The sequence below is a fragment of the Moschus berezovskii genome, chromosome 25, assembly GCF_049115385.1.
Source record: "Moschus berezovskii isolate FMDL1 chromosome 25, NW_MosBer_1.0, whole genome shotgun sequence".
NCBI classification, from domain to species: Eukaryota; Metazoa; Chordata; class Mammalia; order Artiodactyla; family Moschidae; genus Moschus; species Moschus berezovskii.
In genome coordinates, this window is record NC_142484.1 from 12,904,935 (window position 1) to 12,924,254 (window position 19,320).

Consider the following 19,320-nt stretch of genomic DNA (forward strand, 5'->3'; position numbering starts at 1 on the left):
AGAAATCTTTGCTACTGTTCTCAGCTGTTTAACTCACTTTCCTCTTCTTCAGATAGATCTAACAATCCTGTGCTAACACTAATTCCCTTTGACTTTGTTGAATCAACAGATTATGTTTTGAAGGTTTTTGAAATATTTTTGCTAAAACTGTGGTAATGAATTGGAAGAGACCATAAATGCACTTTACATTTCATATATTTCTACATATTTATGTCACTGTTACATTAAGTACCCCAAAACTTAACCAAAGGTAGTTCTGTTACAATCACTCATTATGTTCAGAGATGTTAGAATTTTTCTTTTTTCTTCTCATTTTTCTCTGAGATAGGAAATGAAGATTAGATAACTGATCATTTTACACATCTTGATATAAACTTTACTACTTTAATGAAATGAAATAATAATAGGTGAAGAATTGGGGTCTGCTTAAATAAATACTCTTGTTAAATTGTATTTTGAAGTCTAAGAAGATTTGGAAGAATTCAGAAATCAAATGGAGTATATATCACTTTAATTACCCCCACCCCGTGGTACCTTTCTTGCTTGCTTGCTTTTTTCAAGCACTGGTGACTTTTCAGATGTTTTGTACTTTTTCTAAGATACTGAATTTGGGACTCATTTCTGCTGATGATTTTCATCTTTTCAGATTATCTATTGCTACAAAATTACAGAGTTCAGAAATTTGTGAAGTTTATGACACTTCCATTTATTTTGTTTTTAGATAATATTTTGTATTGCTTTATTTTATAGGAATTAAACCATTTCAGTGTGACCGCTGTGGGAAAAAGTTCACCAGGGCTTACTCGCTAAAGATGCATCGCCTAAAGCATGAAGGTAAACGCTGTTTCCGGTGCCAGATATGTAGTGCCACTTTCACTTCCTTCGGGGAATATAAACACCACATGAGGGTTTCCCGGCACATTATCCGCAAGCCTCGGATTTACGAGTGCAAAACATGTGGCGCCATGTTCACCAACTCTGGAAATTTAATCGTGCACCTGAGGAGTCTGAACCATGAAGCGTCAGAGCTAGCAAACTACTTCCAGAGCAGGTGAGGTGCACAGCGGAAACAATCAGGGAAACTGCTTTCTAAACTCTCTCTTCCTGCTGTTAGGGCAGCCTGCTGCGCTTTGTTTTGTTTGTTTAATCAGGTTGCCAGCTCATCAATCACATTCCTTAAAAATTCCCACTATCCAATAACACTCTGATCTCCTGATAAAATTTTGCTAATTCTACTAAGTATAAACAGTTTTAAATACTTTTATAGTTGGCATTAGAAATCTTTTCCTACAGAGATAGACTACTTATCCACTTGTTTTGGGTTTTGGGGGTTTTTTGTGGGGCTTTTTTTTTTTTTTTTAATGTTAAAGTAATTCTGTAGTAGATTTTAAATAGACCTGACTGGAAAATTTACCATGTCAGATGGTATTTGGTGACAGTGGATTACTTCCCATTCTTTGGATGTTGGTTAAATTCTTGACTACTACTATTTTTTTTTTTTCTCTCTCTAAATAATGAGAGAAACTTTAGCAGCAACTGTAATTGATAGTTTACATCAAATGAAGTTTTCCTGTTTTTCTTTCAGTTTAGAACTCCATACATTGAATATTTAAAATTAATGATAGAGTTAACCTTTCTGATTTATCGGGTAGCTGAGGATCGGGTTCTAGTTCTGGCTCTGCCGCTCACTGCTGGTATGATTGAATACGTAACTTCACAGATGAAGAAGCTTGAACTTAGAGAAGGATAATGTGTAAGCTTTAAAGATGATTGCTAAGGTCTCCTCTAGATATAAAATTCTGTTGTCTATTTTTAATACTTTATCAGAATTGTACATCTATAGGAATCCTTAGTTTCTTATAAAATGAAATCAAATTTTACACCACCTTGATTTTTTTAACCTTATTTTTCTATAAATTTTTTTCCTGCATTGATTTTGTTTTTCTCTTCAAGCCAGATATTTTGTCTAATGTAATCATTTCTGACTCTGAGTGTCTGGTTATTATATCACTAAACCTATATTATACATGACATATCAAAGTTTGTTCAGGACTAAAATTGTGTCCCAGTTAACTGCACAGCCTGTTTTCTGTATCTTCCCTGTGCTGAGCCCTCTGTCCTCCACTCTTTAACATCTGAAGACTTTTTATAACCGAGGACATCTTAAATTGCTTTGCAAATGAGCAGACTTTAATTTTTTTTATTAATAGTGGACAAATTATAAAATAACCTAAAGTATATTAGATATTGAGATTATAGAGTGTAATGAACTTTTTTGTTCAAGAGTAAAGATTTAAATAAAGCATCTAAGTAGTTTTTTACATTTTTCTATATAGTAGATTGTATATAAGGTCATTTATGCATGAGGATTAGTTTCTTAACTATATCCAAGAAGTAATAAAAAGCTAGGTTTTATATACCTTGTAGTTAGTGTATAATCCAAGAAAGGTTACACATAAGTTATTCAGATGATCTTTGTTTAAATGAACATGCTATTTGCATTTGTTTTGTGCACAGAAACTCTTCTACATAGAAGGAGAAAGGCTGTTTAGGTGTCCACAGTGACACTGAATGTGATCTGTCTCGTGATGATGGTAGGGAGAGTTGATATACTTGGGTTCTCATGGATGGTTTTGGCTCATATTTAGGAAAGTTTAGAAGCTGAGAATTCCTGACTTATAATCTTCATTCAAGAATTAGAGAATGAAAATTCCCAATCTTGTTTTACAAATCAGGTCTTTTTATTATGTCTTATTTATTCTTGGCTTGAAAATTAACTCCCTGTTTCATCCTTTGCCTCTTACCTAGTGATTTCCTAGTACCGGACTACTTAAACCAGGAGCACGAAGAGACCCTTGTTCAATATGATCTTGGAGAACACAGTTTTGAAAGCAACTCCTCTGTTCAAATGCCTGTAATTTCACAGGTCTCCTCGACCCAGAATTGTGAAAGCACTTTTCCCTTGGGGTCTCTTGGGCTGACAGAAAAGGAGGAAGAAATACCAGAGCAGCCAAAGACCAGTGCTTGTGCCGAGGCAACCAGAGATGAGCCCCCAAAATCAGAGCTGTCTTCTATAACTATTGAGTAATTTCATAGTTTGGCTTCATTTTTAATTTTTGGAAAAGTGCCTGTGCTTGGTCTTGTACATTTGAATTTAATTTTTTAAGCAAAAAAAAAAAAGGGTTTGGAAAAATTCCCTTTTTACTTTGTAAGTCCTGCAATTGATGTTTTATTTTTCATGACTGAGAGATTTCTTCTGTAAGTGCACAATAACATGGTATTGAAATACAATAGAAACCCTGAAACTTAAGGAGAGAGAAGCAGTTCACTTCACACTTATATCAGTTTCTTCTTCCATCATCAGGAATAGGCTAACAGTGTATATCATTAGGTTGAGAAGAAATCAGATGATTACTGACCTTCCTGAAATGAAAGGGTACACCAGAAACATACTACTAAACAAATTTGGCAAATGGCCTGAATAGACGTTTACGTGTATACACAGGACATTGTACAATCTTCTGTAAAGCCTGTTGTCTCTAGAAATATTTATGGTGAGCTTTCTTAAAAATTATTAGGGTGTGTACTTCTGAAATTCCACGTGTTTTTTTTTTTTAAGCTTTGTCATTATAATTTTTATGGTGAAGATTTGGTATTGGGATAGGTATTCCCTTTACCTTTATAATAGTACTCTCCAAATTACCTTTCTTCTATGAAAGACAGTGGAGAGCCACAGTTGAGGAGGAGCCAAGCTGTGCATGAAGAGACCAGGAATGGGGAGCATAGTGTGTGAACCTCAGCTTCGTAGAACTCTTTCATACTGCTTTTCTGGTTAAAATCATCGTTTACCTGGTCTTTGAATGTTAATGCCTGGCTAATGAGATCATTGCCTAAATCAGTTTTTGTCTTACCCTGTCAACAGTACTTTCTTTTGCCTATACTTGGCGTGATCCCGTAAAAAGGAAATATACTGGAGATGTTCTATATTTTATATATAGGTTTGTGTATTATTGAGGATGTTTTCATTCTGCTGTTTGGACAAAATAAAGAATTCTCTGCTAAGGCTATGTTCTTAACCCAACTAAGATTGTTTACAAAATACCATGTGACAGTGATATATTGTCCTTATTCCAAAATATTTTTAGACATTGCCAAATGTCATATTGAAAGCAGTTAGTATAGTTTTTACAGAATGTAAGCAATAATGTAGAAGAGAAGAGGCTATAAAATGATGATCTGTGACTCAGATCTATTTGGGGGAAAAATTGTTAAGACTAAAGAAAAACTAAAAACCTTAAGATAATGAATATTACCTCTTGCTGCTAAAAGAAAATGAAACTTCCTGGTTTATAGTTGAAATACATACTCTAGACTGGAGTATACATTTTACCTGGTGCCGTTAAAGCATCGCTTACCTTGATCCTAAATTTCATGAGTCCATGAACAATGATCTTTTGAGTAACTTTTTTTTCCTATGTATATACCCAGAGTTTAATCATTATGAAAACACCTGATTAGAAAAAGAAAATACAGTTTCTTATTCAGAACACAAGATCTCAGTTTTGTCTGGGTGCTAGACCTCAATAAAAATTTTTTAAGTTACAGTGATTCGTTTCATTTTTTGATTGGCTCATTCTGTAACTTATCTCACAAATGTAAAGGAACGGAAAGTGAACTCCTTGAAGATTTTTTTAGGCTAATGTTCTTTTTGTTTTATTCTGCTGTTTTTAACTTGGTTTCCAACTCCTTTTCTCACTTAAGAACCTGTTGTTTCCTTTTTGCTCCCCAAATAGCTATAGTACCTTAAGGAAAATGAACACATACAGATTATGATAGCCTTCCATCATTTATGCTTCTTTATCAGTAGGCTGAATTACTTTTCTTCATCAAGACTATATACTAATAGCGGTACTGCTGTATCTCAACTGGAAAGGTCAGGAATTTTTATTTTTAATATTATATAAATAAATTCTTTGGTAACTGTTATGCCTACCAATAGATAAATCTCAAAGTTAATTTTCAAATCTTATATGGACAAGAGTAAGTGAAATTATGACCAGGAGTCATTGTTGCCCTCAGTTCTAACAGTTATTTTTTTTAGAATAAGGAAGGAAGAAAAGAAGGAAAAGAGTTGATGAGAAGATACATCAGAACTTGGAGATTTGTTGATTGAAAGTAATTTAGCATACCCCCTGTCCTGAGAATTTTGTACTGAGAGTCCTGCACAGTTTTGCCCATTCTGAGGAGTTCTGTGTTCTCAGAATGTAGGATTACCATCACTGGCTATTTTTTCCCAAATGGAAACTTTAGACTTTCATTGGTAATTACAAATTATACAGATTTCCAAGTTTTATGAGACATCTGAACCTACTGTGAAAATGCATATTGCTGGTTGTCTGTTCCCCACATCTTATCAATACAGGTAACTAACTAATACTTAACATGTGATATAAACAAAGGCGTTTTTTTTTTTCTATTTCAGTGAGGCTCTACATTTTTCTTGAGACATAGTTTAAGGTAACTTACCTTATGGGCCTGTTTAAGAAATTAAGCTGCAAGAAAATAATTGTATATAGTGTTACTTAGTATTTAAAATTCATCTAAGAGAATGATGCCTGGATGTATAATTTTTACCAGAATATATGGAGAAAAAAAATACAAAGAGATGAAAACCTGTTATATTATCTCATCATTAGAAATTAACAGTATAACTGAACATTTAAAAAATTCCAGTTTAGAATACTATACCTATCTTGCTTAAATTAGGTCCCAGGAGGTAACTTTGTGATATTTAAAGGGCTTAAATTTTAGGATGCAAGATAAATTGCCTTTTTAAACCAAGGATTTTATAAAATAAAAACATTTATTTTCATTTTAAAGCTACCACATAGGTATGCTGTACATCCTTCACAGATTAGCAGAGATGTGCTCTCTGATACTGGGTGTTTCAGCGCCTGCAGGCATCCTTTCCACTTTATAAGGCTGTGTTCTGACAGTGAAAGCACTTGGCATGTTAGTAATTGCACTAATTCACAAAAGTATAGTGCTCATTTTTTTTTTTTTTAAGTTTTCAAGAAAGGGATGCAGATGGAGGTTATCACCCACAAATATATTTAAATGAGTGTTTCTTACTTTGAAAGTAATCTTTAATTAGCTGTCTATTTAGTTACATTACCAGTTTTTAAAGTTCTCAATTTCAGTGAGATAAAGTATACTAAAATGTTTAAATAGCCTCATTTGTTCTTACATTCTGGCTTACAGAACTTTACATTCTGGTTCCTTGTTATGACACAAGCCCTTAGGTTTTAAAAACAAACAAAATACCCTTCTGTTTCATTAAAATATGTTACCAAGTGGAAACAACTATCCAGCACATCTAATGTACTTACTGTTGGTAACTCTTGTTACCTTCTGACTACTGAGCCAGTCTCTCCTGATGTATAAATGGTTCCCTGGGAGCCTTTGGAAGCCGTTTTAACTCTTTCACTTTTTATTTTACCTCTTACTAATTTTTATTCTCATACTTAATCTAAATAGAGGCCATTTATCTAGTTCAGTGGGTTTTATTTTGAAGATTCTCAGATCATGGTTTGCTTTCTTTCAGCTTTGTAGCCCCTGAGAAATATATTACCTTATAATGTAATGGCAGTGTATGCTAGAATAACCACGTGGAGAGAATTACTACTTGATGAATGAACAATGCTAAAATTATAACTGAAAGGAACTTTGAGATTTAAGGAATTGATGAAGAGAATTAGCAACTTTTGTGTGGTGTTTACTCTGTTTTCACTCATCTACAAAATGTGAAGTCATGGCTTAAGTATACATCCTACTGAGGGAGAGTAGTTTTCTAGTTATTAGTATTAATTGGGAGGGAAAAAACGAGAAAAATTCACATCAGGAAGCAACCCAAAGTTGCTGAAAGATAGTAAGTGCTGTTTTCAGTGTAAGTTGTTGACAGAAGATGATTTAATTTATATTTAGATTTTGAAAGTTAATGAGAGAAGCATATATATAAACTTGATTTTCTGAATCAGAACAGAATGGTGGAAGGGTGCTCAACTAGAGTAACCATGTCTATGAGGAATATTAAAGCTAAGCATACTCCTACAGGCATTAGGTGCAGATCATCCAAATTTAAGTTATTCTTTATTTTGCCTATACCCATTTTTATCTTTCAGTGTCATTTTTGCCTGACAAAATGTTGATGACGTAGGGTATTTTTATTTGGAAAGTCCTCAGCAAGACTAATTGCCAAAGCAATAATGGTTCATATTAACAATGAAGTGGAATTAATATCCAGGTTCAGCTAAGGAGCAGACATCCTATGGCTATTTCACTTTTAGATTATAAACGTGTTGAGATTTATTAATGGGGAATTAAGCCTATGTCAGATTATGGGATGACTCTTCGTGACATTATAGTTATACTTTTCTTTAAACTTCATACTCAACTTATACACTCAGATATTTATACTGCATCATAGTGATTATATTTTTATGATAAAAAAGCAAAAGTTCCATATCTTTACAAATAGTCTCTGCAGAGATGTCAGGCAGTGGTGGTGGTGGCATCTCAATTTGACAATATCTGAAAAATGAGACTGCCTTAAAGTGTATGTGCTACGTAGCTCACTCTGCATGTGGTCCAGGCCAGTTCCAACTAACATCAAGGTTTTTATGTACGTAATAGTTTACAAAGAATTAAAGGTTTGGACTATTGGTTGAAAACAAAAACTTAAAAAAAAATTTTTTTTAACTTAAAATTTTTAAATTTCAGTTTGAAGTGCCTGGTTTATAAAAATCAGATTCTTTGATTATTGCCTTTCTCTTTTAAACTGACTTTTTGCTGATTAAACTAAAGCCCTAGGTTCAATTGTGATGATTTATTGATAAAATTGCTGCTTGGTGGTGTGAGGGCCTAAGTGTCAATATTATTATTAAATTGTCCTTGTTTTTCCAAATACCAGTCTAACCATATCCAAATTTCATCATTCAGGTTAGCAGGTTAAAAAATCATCCTGTGAATGAATGTTCAGATTACCAAAGTACATGGTCTGCTGAGGAAAGGTCAATCTTCCCTAAATTAATTGTATTAGTGGAGGTTGTGTTCACTTAAAGATGGGCAGCCTTTCGTGCCGTTCCTAGAAACACCTGTTTTTTCTAGAAAGACTTTTTTTTTATTTTCTGTAAGAGCTTTCTCTTACTTCAACCATCAGTTTAATTTTCAAGTTGACAAAGGCTTTGTAAAGTCTCTCATACTGAGAGTGGTCCGTTGAGTTATTGAAAGTCACACTGCTGTTCATCTTTCAGGTACCTGAAGTGAATGCCATCAGCTGAATCAGGAGTAAGATTAGTCATTTTCTTCCTTATACAAAGTAATGGCTTCTCGTGCTTATGTTTCAAGATATTTTTTAAAAAGACCACGGCCCCTGCTAGAGTACAGTTTGATCTCGGTTTGCATCCCAATAACATGTTTGCTGTTTCTCTTGCTGCTGGCGCCTCCTGTTGCATCAGATAGAGATTGCCTGCCTCTTTGCAGGGCACCCTTGTGGCACCTTATGTCCAGTTGGAAGATGGCGTGTGGCTTCATTTTGTGCCTCTGCTATCTTCTCAAAAGCCATTTTATAAAAATCCTAGGTAGCCTATTTTAATATTTAAATATATATATATATATTTGTGAGAGATACTTTTAGAACAGACTTTTTTTTACTTTAAAATTCCTGTATTCCCATTTTTAAGAGTAAATTTAAACTTTACAGGATTTGAACTTTTTCTGCAGCACCATAATGAAGAAGTCAACTTGAAATAACAATATAATTGAGTGATAAAAGAGATTGATGTCTGGTTATAGGAAACAGAAGGGAAGGAAAAAAAAGTTGTTTTCATGTAACAAACGAATTTTTAATAAACATGTTCTTGTTTTCTGTAATTTTGTATTTGCTGCTACAGTAGCTCAGTATTTTACAGAGCTAACATACAGATCTGGCTCCATTCAGAAACTGGAGTACTTTCTAGTACAACCAACCTGGGAGGAAGGTATGTACCACAGTCTTCCAGAAAGGTGACTGGCGGCCCTGTTTAGCTGATGCATGCTTTAAAATGCGCCTGTAGCCCAGCATCAAGGAAGTGTGGGAGAAACTTTTACTAGTTAATAGCATTATGATTCTCTTGGGCCCTGGCGTTTTGTGAAACCCTTGAGGGGAGGGAAGGTGATGCTGGAGAAGAAATGTGAATTAAATTATGTAGAAGGATGTTTTCATGCTTCTCTCCTAGAACCAGAACAACTTCCGTATCTGTGCCAGGCTCTAGTTCACCAGCTATGTATCCAGTTATCATCTCATTCACATTTGGCTTTACTTGGTGACAGTGGCCACAGCTAAGTTATTTGGCATGTTTGACTTTCAACAGTAACAAAAATGGTTTTGGATTTTATTTCCTAAAAATGTATACGATGTCGAAACTTTACATTTTATATACTAGTATCTGGCTATTAGTATTTTACAGGAACCATGGTTCTTGGTGACTACATATATATATATATATATATTTTTGTGACTTTTTTGTATACTAAGTGCCGTTTCAATGTTACAATCATTTTTAGAGTTATTGTAATCAATGTGAATATCATGTTTTTTCAAATCTGTTCTGAGCCTATAGTGTTTGCTTTGTGAATATATATGTGTATTGTATATATTCTGTATAGTTACATTGTACTGAAATATTAGCTTGTTTGATATAAGGAAAGTATGTATTGAGTACTTTTTGCTAGTTTGGTTGTTTAATCTTTTTTAAAAAGGTTTAATCTTTTTAAAAAGCAAAAACTTTAAACTGGCCTTTATTACATGGTCACAAATAAAGTTGCAGTTAGAAGGGATGGGCAGGGAAAAAAATAGTTTTGAGTGTCTTTGAATAGAAACAAAACTGAGTTTTTAAGTTTTGTTTGGTTCCCTTCCCCCCTTCATTAAAATATCTTATTAATGCTTTATGGAGTAAAACTTCCTGCTGTTGTCATTTACTGCTGGCTGGAAGGAAGAATTGCTACTGCTGCTGATTGAGGTCAAGTGGATAAGAAAAGTCATCAGAGTAATGAGTTTCTTAAGTAAGCATCCGTTGAGTGTGTACAGACCAGAGTGCGTTCTGAGACAGCACACATCAGCTTCCTGGGCAGCTGAGGTTCATGAACACCGTCCCTGAAATCAAAAGGAATATAAAGGAGGCTAATAAAGTCATCAAATCCCAGAGCAGTTGAGCCAGGTATCTTGTCAGAGCTGCTTTCCTGAGTGCTGGGCTGCATTTTTCTGAGCCTGTACATTATTGATTAGAGACCTGTTGGTGATACTTCCATAATGTCTTACAACCAAGGAGTAGAGATAGTACTTCCTGGGGAAAGCTGCTTGTTGCATAGGTGAGGAGCCTGTGCACGCCCTCAAGGAAGGCCGTCCTAACTGTAGGTTCCTCTTGCTATGGATTTTGACAGTGAGTGGTCTACAGAGTGAGAGTAATAGGCAGGGGAGATGTTCGCTGACCCCAAGTACCAGGATCACTTCAGTTCTGGGAGGAAATGGGTAAATTTTTAAGAAGCATTTTCTGTCATTAAGCGAGTGTGTTGAGTATTTTTAACAACAGTTCACCAGACTACTCAAGGTCAGCAAACTGCTGGAGTCCTCAGTAGCCCCAGCCAAGGGTGATCTCTACAAACGCAGAAGGCAGCATCCATAGAATCATGCCCTATAGTTTATTAGAGACCAGAAAGATTGCTTCTGGAGAATGATACTTAACGTGATCACCAAAGGTGTGTGTGTCCTTGGCATATGGCCCAGGGATTGATAGCCGCTTTTCTGAACAGAATGTTCTAAGGACTAACCCTGAGAGAGCTATAGACATACTGAGAGTTTCAGTGGGCTATATTTGCCCATAAACATCAAATCCCAAAGTGTAACATAATTCCCTTTCCACATGGGTAAACTTTTATATAGATGGGAAAACTAGGACGGGACAGTCAATCCAGAAAGAGCTTCCTCATCAGCAAAATGATGAGAACTAGGGTTTAAACAGCCGTGGAGAGGAGGGGAAGGCTGTTTTATTAAACTCTTGGTCCATTTACTTGAATTCTTATACCAAAAATACTGAATTTCTATACTCACCCATTTTATAGTTAAGTCATTGCAGAGGCTGTGGGCAGAGTTGTCTTTAGAATCCTGTTGGGCTTCCATGCAGCCCCACACCCTTCTGTCTGTTCTTGCCTATGTTTGTTTGTTTGTTTTTCCACAGCTAACATTTCTGGCTGCCTTTGGCTGAAGTCTAAATGACTGAATAAGTGAATGAGTGAGTCTCATTGACCAGAGAACCTGAGCATCCACACATACCCACGGCCTCTGGTGAGCCTGTCCATGTAGAGATCCTTGGGAAGGCTGCTTTTAAAACAGAGAAGAAAAGGTCACACCAAATAGATCTCCACTCATCCACTTTAATCGAGGGGCTGGGGCACATGTGCTATCTGGGGTTCAGGCATCACTGGGCATATGGCAGGACCTGTGTGCATGATTGATAACTTGTCCAGAAACAATTCTTGATTGCAAACAAGTCTACCTGCAGGATGATCAAAGATTCCTTTTCAGTATGTGTTACAGTTTATAAAAGGCTAGCACTGTGACTGACTTGGTCTTCAAAGCCCCAATGACATAATAACAAACATGTGACCTGCACAGATAGTTGGCACCCTTCCAACCCACTGTGAAAGGGCATAAGGTCTACCCTGAAACCTCCAGGCACCTACAGGGCTGGAGCCCGAGAGGTGTTGAGCTGACAGAGCTCTGTGCTCTGCCAGGCCCACTGATGGGCAGAGACACCAAGAGCTTGACCCAGCCAGTGCCAGCATCAGAGTTCTTCAGGGCAGTAGCATTTGGGGAGAATCCCTCGGGCAGTGCTGGCAGAAAACTTGAGTTCAGTTATGCGAGTGGGTGATTCTGTCTTTTGTGCCACGGCCTAGTTCTGAAGGAGAATCATGTTAACTTCCCCTTGTGATGTGTAACAATTGCACGTGACCTTGTACTGTGTAAACTTTTGTAATATGTGTGCTTTTACCTAGCTAAATACCACCTCTGGACTATCCTTCCCACTTCTGCTGGTAATACCATCTATTATCTCCTCCATCCCTACTGCTGGTACTTAATTGGAGCCTTTGTTATTGCTGACCTAGCAACAAAAACAGCCCTGTCTCCTGCCAGGCCCACTCTGGTCCATCCTTCCCATTTCTGCTGGAGTCATCTTTTAGTTGGGCCACTGCCCTACTTCAAATCTGCCTTCCTTTCTCTTGGGAAATGTCCCAGCCTGCTGAGCTTGGCTCACTGTAGTTGGACTTCACAGCACAGATCAGGCTTTACCTCCTGTCAGAACCCACCCCTCTGCCCCCACTCGCATCTTCCTCCAGTTTGGGGATGCGGTCCCTCCTGTTTATTCCCCTAGCAGATTTTGTTTAGCTCCCAACAAGCCACATCTCAGTCACATCATCTTGTAATCTACTTCATGGGGTGGCTGTAAGAATTAAAATGAATTATATGTAAAATGCTTACAACTGTGCCTAGTGTATATATCAGTTCAGTCGTTCAGTCATGTCCGACTCTTTGCGACCCCGTGAACCGCAGAACACCCGGCCTCCCTGTCCATCACCAACTCCTGGAGTTCACTCAAACTTACGTCCATTGAGTCAGTGACACCATCCCACCATCTCACCCTCGGTCGGCCCCTTCTCCTGCCCTCAATCTTTCCCAGCATCGGGGTCTTTTCAAATGAGTCAGCTCTTCGCATCAGGTGGCCAAAGTATTGGAGTTTCAGCTTCAACATCTGCCCTTCCAAAGAGCACCCAGGACACACAGCGTGTATACAGTAGCCACTTAACAAGTCCTGTCTATTACTCGTGTGTCTCCCTCAGCTGACTTAATTCTTGACATCAGGGACTGTGTCTTCTATTTGTATATCCCCTGCAGTGCCAGGCACATAGTAAAATTCAAAAAATGTCAAATGAATAATTGAATGTTCTAGGAAATGCTCACAGGTAACTTTATGCTCACCAGGGAACTTTAGGACAGAATACCAAGAATCACGTCACCTGGTAGCTTGCCTCCATTCCCACTTCACCATATACATCAGAAGCCTACTCATCCTTAAACGAAGGTCTGAAATGTGAGGCTGTATGCAGTTTAATCCCTAAGTCGTGTCCAGCTGCAGCCCCATGGACTGTAGCCCACCAAGCTCCTCAGTTCATGGGATTTCCCAGGCAATGAGTATAACTTCAGATCTGATCCTCAGAACAACTGCCATCAGCCTGACCAAAATTCCCTCAAGTTATCTGAAACGCTGTTCCTGCCGTTTTTCTCCCCTCGTCGGGTTTACTCTTCCATCAAGTCCACAGCTGCACTGGCTTGGGTGGGACTCGCCTATCAGGTTCATGGAGCGTCCTATGTCTTTATTACAGTGGTGATTGAGGATTTAAAGGCAGTCCATTAGATTCAGTTCCATTAGGACAGGGCCCTTACCCATCTCTTGTACTAAGGCATCCTCTGGGCTGGGGTTGATTGAATGAAGCCTCAGACCTTAGGAATTAACAGTTTCTGAACTGAATTACAGAAACAAAACTAATGGAGATACAACTGCCCTAAGAGAACTACCAGAGTGTGCTCTGCAGATTTGGAGGGCTCAGAGAGGACATGTGAGGGAGGGCCTCCTTGTCAAGAGGCCTAGGATTTGTGCCAGTAGAAGTGGGGGTGGGTGCGGGCGGGGTGCAGGAAACCACACAGCGTGGAAGGCGGGGTGCCCACAGTGACTGGCTCAGCACCCCTGGAAGGACTGAGTGCTGGAAAGCAGCCTGGGGCTGGATCAGAGGAGGTCCTAAGAACCTGGACTGAATCCGGTAGGAAACAGAAGCATCACACATCTTGAGGCAGAGAGGCAGCTTCATCAGAGCTGGCTCTAGAAAGATGAACAAGCGTGGAGTAGGTTAGAGGGCTTACGGGCTGAGCTGAGATCACAGAGGAGTTGCGTCAGAAGTTCAGGGCAGCACTCAGAGGAGGGTGCGCTGAGGGGCTAGAGCAGGGGTCTCAGGAGGGCTTTGAGGAGACGTGGGCTTGGGGTCTGAAGACATCTCTGGGCGATGGACAGATGCTCCATTTCAGGCACTCAGTGCTGCTTCCTTGACCTTGATGGCTCTCAGGCAGACTCCCCTTGTTTCTGAGGAGGAACTCTGCATCCTAGACTGACTGACAGGCAGAGTTCCGAGCTGGGTTCCAGAACTGAGCTCAGAGTGAGGGTGAGGAGAGGTTTAAGAACGGCCCTGCAAGAAAGGTTACGTAGCAGCATGGATCTTTGCTAGCAGAGCCTGGCTTCTACTAAACCAGGTTGCTGGGGTTGAAAGTTCCCCTTTGCTCTGCTGCTTACATTCCATCTACTTTCCTTCAACCGACTGCTGCACAGGGCACTGTTCTGGGCACTGCAAACACAGCAGGGAACAGCTTAGCAGAAACCTTGCCCTCGTGGGGCTTATCGTCTTGGTGGGGGAAGGGCTTTGGCCAACAATGAACAAGATGAAGCGTGGGAGTGGGCAGAGGAGCAACTTTAGGTACGCTGGCCAAGGTGAGCAAATGGTCGGTAAGCTGGGGCCAAGCACGTGAGGGCCAGGGCGCTGCTCGCAGAGGGTCACCAAGGAGGCCGGGCTCCTCCCCACCTACTTCTCTCTGGGAAGAAGCCAGAGTAGCAAAGGCTGTGCCAGGAGATTATAAAGGGAATCTAAGTGTGGAGAACGGAGGAAGTTTGTTTCCACGTGTGATGTCTTTTCCTGGACAAACTCAGGCCAAGGAACAGGTTGCTCGGAGTCAGAAACAGATTAAAGGCCAGTCCTGGCAGCAGTTGTAGGTGTAACATCTTAACAGAGCTGAGCTTGTTCTCTAATCCAAAGTTTTGGCCTCTTCTAAGAGACCTCTGCATGTGTCAGATATCCGGATGCAGCCTTTCCTGCAAAGATGGACTGCACACGGGCTCCTATGCACACAGCCCAGAAGCGAGGTGTAGACTGCCAGCGTGTAATCCCCATTCACCCAGGAGATGGGAAGTGGCTTTTGTAATACAGTTGCTCTCCCCTCAAGAACCTCCTGACAGGCCAGCAGACATGCGTAACTGCCCAGGACAATCTTACGAGCCTCCCGAAGAGGTACAAGAGGGAGGTCTAGGGCAATGAGGAGGTTTAAACACAGAAACATGTACTAATTCATGCGGTCCTGCTGAGTACGTGCCAGGTGCATCCATGCACAATTTCTAGCCAGAGTTGGGGTTCCACAGCATCCCAGCCTCCCAGGTACGACCATATGACATCTGTGAGAGCTCACATCCACTGTCTGACATGGCAGGGCTTTCCACATGGTCCCAGGAGAAAGACTGGCACAAATCAGCTCTGGAGAAGTGTAAGTGCCTTACACGTTGTAAGTGCCACAGAACAAAATAAGGACAAGTGATGAAGGTAGGCTTCTCTCCTTCAGTCAGGGTCCATCTACAGCTCTGGTCTCCCCACATCCTTGGAGAGCTGCTGTGACCAGGAGTCCTGCCTGTCCAGCACCCCTTCCCCAGGGCTGCTGCCAGGCCCTCCCTCCTGGGGCCCCAAGCCTGCACCCCTGAAACACGTGAGGCCAGAAGGCTTTTCGTGCCCCCACTGGAGCTGACATTGCCCCCACCGCCACTACTTCTTTCTGTCAGCAACAGTCACCATTCCACAGCAAAACAGTTCTAGCCATGTACTTGCCTCTGTTTGCAGGCAGCAGGTGTGGAAGGCTTTTCCCCAGCGCACTGAATCCCTTCCCACCTGGACTCCCGCTCAGTCACTAGTTTACCCTAGCTGTCGTGTGCGTCAGTGGATTTTCTGGCTCCTCTTCCACCATCAAGTGTAGGCTGAAATGAGGGTGGAGGGGTGAACAGAGCCAAGAGCAAAGGGAAAACCCAGAAGCTCAGTGTGCCCAACAACTCCCAGGCCCAGCCCACAGCGCCTGGGCTCCGGCACCTTGGAATGCAGGCCTCTCCCTGGCTGCCCACACGTCACTCCAAGTACATTATATAAGCATAATCTGTTTTCAGCGTAGACTTGAAAGTTTGGTCCTTGCTTTCCAGAATTTATCTATAATGCAGTCCCATGAAGAATCTAAGAATCACTAATGCCACGGAAAATGAGAAATATGTGGGGAGGTCAAGTCTGAACATAATTCAGACTGAGTCCAAGATAATGTTAATCTAGGGTGACAGGAACATGTGGTAACGAACGTGCTTAAGACCTTTCCAGAGCCAAAACCTCATCTGAGTCGCTGGGCACTGGAAAGTTTTCTGTGAAACCATCAGCTCTGCCTCCTGCCTCTTGACGTTTCTTCCCATCCCCTGACGGACACACCGGACAGACAGGTGTGTGGGCAGCTGAGCCGCTTACCTCCCTGGGCCTCGCTTTCCTCCCCAGTTACCGTGGGTGCAGCTCTGGCCCCCCACAGCCTGGAGCAGGCCTGGCACATGCTGAGAGGTCAGTGAGTGTCCTTGGAAAGGCTTGGTGAGGAGGGACAAATGCACACCCTGGAAATGGGTTCATAAGATAATCTATCTGGTCACAGTTAAAAGGTGTCACACCTGTAACAGGTGTAACCGCAGCACACTTCCTGCCTCTCACTTTCAACCTCAGCAATGGACCGTAGCTGACTGCGAGCTGCTCATGGAGCAGCAACGCTCCTCAGCAGCTTCCCCAGACCTTGATATGAACACGACCGAGAAGCCAGAAAACAGTCACAGGGAGAAAAGTCTGACAGGACCGTTGCCACATATTGTCCGTGCACGCTCAGTCGTGTCCAACCCTTTGTGACCCCACGGACTGCAGCCCACCAGGCTCCTCTGCCTGTGGGATTCTCCAGGCGAGAATACTGGAGTGGGTTGCCATTCCCTTTTCCAGAGGCTCTTCCCAAACACAGATACATTAAGTGGGACGAAATAAATCCACGCCTTGTAAAAGGTGACCCAAGGAGCTTCTGTGGACCCTCTACTCATCCCCCCGCACCCCAAGAAGAAAGAGGATACTGCATCCCCGTGGTAGTGACGACGATCCCAAACCCCCTGGGCCTCCCGTAAACCTGCTCCAGCCTAGGAGTCTGCCAAGCAAGGCGGCGCCACATGCAGAGGTAGCAGTCCAGCGCCTGCCAGCCTCCAGGATGGTGGGCTTCCCATAGGGACCACTGCCCATGAAGTTCACATCCTGGAGTGAGTGGCCTGGAAGAGGACATGCAGCACGGCCCCCCCGGAAAGCTGCCTTCACGGGGGCCCACACGTGGTGTTCCCACACTTGGCAACACAGGGACGCGAAAGACTCACCATGAATTGGGTGGGAGAGGGTCGTGGAGAGAAGCTGCCCACCATGCCTTCCTTCTGGACGTGGCTGCTTCAGCCACGGCACCTGTGACGTGCAGAGCATGGGCGCCCTCTGCTGCCCTCACCTAGAATGAGCCCCAGGGTGGAAGAATCTGCCTTTAACCCAAACTTGCTGCTGCTGCTGCTGCTAAGTCACTTCAGTCGTGTCCGACTCTGTGTGACCCCATAGACGGAAGCCCGCCAGGCTCCCCCGTCCCTGGGATTCTCCAGGCAAGAACACTGGAGTGGGTTGCCATTTCCTTCTCCAATGTGTGAAAGTGAAAAGTGAAAGTGAAGTCGCTCAGTCGTGTCCGACCCTTAGCGACCCCATGGACTGTAGCCTACCAGGCTGCTCCATCCATGGGATTTTCTAGGCAAGAGTACTGGAGTGGCTTGCCATTGCCTTCTCCCAGGAAGGGTCATAGACATGCAGAAATTGGTAGGCAACTCCTTCCACAGAAACAAGGAGACGGAGCAGGGAATCCCAAGATCACCAATATTTACTTACATTCTCTGTTGCTACTTCCAGCCATCCAGGAAAAGATATAAATTTTATATATGATCCCAACAGAATAGTTAGTTTAATATTTGATATGTTATTCTCAAAAGATTTATCAAAGTAGCTGTAGCCTCTGAATTGTTATTTCCTTTTAAGCCAGGAAGAGAGGCATCAGAAGAAACCAAAAACTTACAAACTATATATTTGTACGCATGTTTGGCTGTACCATATGCCGCAGCTAAGTTCACCAGGTCTTAGCTGCGGCACATGGAATCTCTTAGCTGCAGCGTGTGGGATCTAGTTCCCTGACCAGGGATTGAACTTGGGCCCCTTGTGAGCACAGAGCCTTTAGACCATGAGGGAAATCCCAAACTTACAGAATATTAAGCCTAACCAAAAAGGCTTTTGTTTACAACAAATACCCAGTGAGACAATTCAGACTGTTAACCACTCACGTATTTTTCAAAAGCCCTTAAACTAGAATGAGATGGAGTCTTTTCAGCTCTGGGGGTGATACTCCCGCAGGTCCTAGTGAAAGTCCCTGTCATTGGTGACAGAAGTACTTCTGTCACCTCACACATGCTCATTTTGTGGCTCGCTCTTTGGAAGAATCTTGAGAAAGGGGATTTCCTGGACTCATCTGGCTTTCCGTCAGCCCTCCTTTTCCAGGCTTTCCTCCAAGCCCGGGTGCACCATCACTTTTGGCCTCTGTTCCTTTTGCTCCAGCTTCCCCCATAGCCAGCTAGCACTCAGCAGAATTGGCTCCAGGGAGGAAACTGGGGTCAGAAGAATTGATCCTTCTGAATCACAGGTCAGAACATGTTCAGCTGCCCACAGATGAGACCTCAAGGAAACATTTTCTCCCTCCAGTCCATGCTAGTCTCAGGCAGGGGGACAAGGGAAAAGCAGATGGTTTGGCCCCTGAGAGAGGGAAATACCCAGGGGCTGCCGGGGCTGGCCAAGAAAATGAGGACGGGAAAAATTTATAAATGCTGCAGGAGCCCTTCCAGAGCCCAGCTAGCTCATTTTGACCTCGTCCACGCGTGCCTGAGCCAGGGAGCTGATCACCTCACAAGAGGTCCCAGATCCTTGAGGCTTCAGGTAGGGAGTGCCTTGCTCCCGGAAGGCAGTGCAGGACATTACTACACAGTGGCTGAAATTCATCCTTCCTCTTCTCTACTTCTTTTTAAATGTAGTTGTTCTTTTCTTTTTTTAAAAAAATATTTAATAATGGCTGCATCAGGTCAGTCACTTCTCGGCCTTCTGGCTAAGATCAAGTGTAGTACTGGGGATTCCCAGGTGACTGCTGGTGCAGGAGATGCAAGAGACTCAGGTTTGATCCCTGGGTCAGGAATATCCCTGGGAGAAGGGAATGGCAACCCACTCCAGGCTTCCCTTGTG

At 41.7% G+C, this 19,320-nt stretch overlaps 1 protein-coding gene across 6 annotated transcripts in view; it reads left to right on the forward strand.

Moving 5' to 3' along the window:
- ZBTB44 (zinc finger and BTB domain containing 44) overlaps positions 1 to 9,985 on the forward strand; it is a 60,123-nt gene extending 50,138 nt beyond the window's left edge. For all 6 annotated transcript variants that reach the window (XM_088832212.1, XM_055415853.2, XM_055415854.2 and 3 more), the window contains 2 exons: positions 751 to 1,051; positions 2,809 to 9,985. In XM_088832212.1, the coding sequence (XP_088688338.1) occupies positions 751 to 1,051; positions 2,809 to 3,088 (581 nt within the window). In that variant the 3' untranslated portion in view covers positions 3,089 to 9,985. The remainder of the gene's footprint in view (positions 1 to 750; positions 1,052 to 2,808) is intronic.
- Positions 9,986 to 19,320: the final 9,335 nt, after the last annotated feature.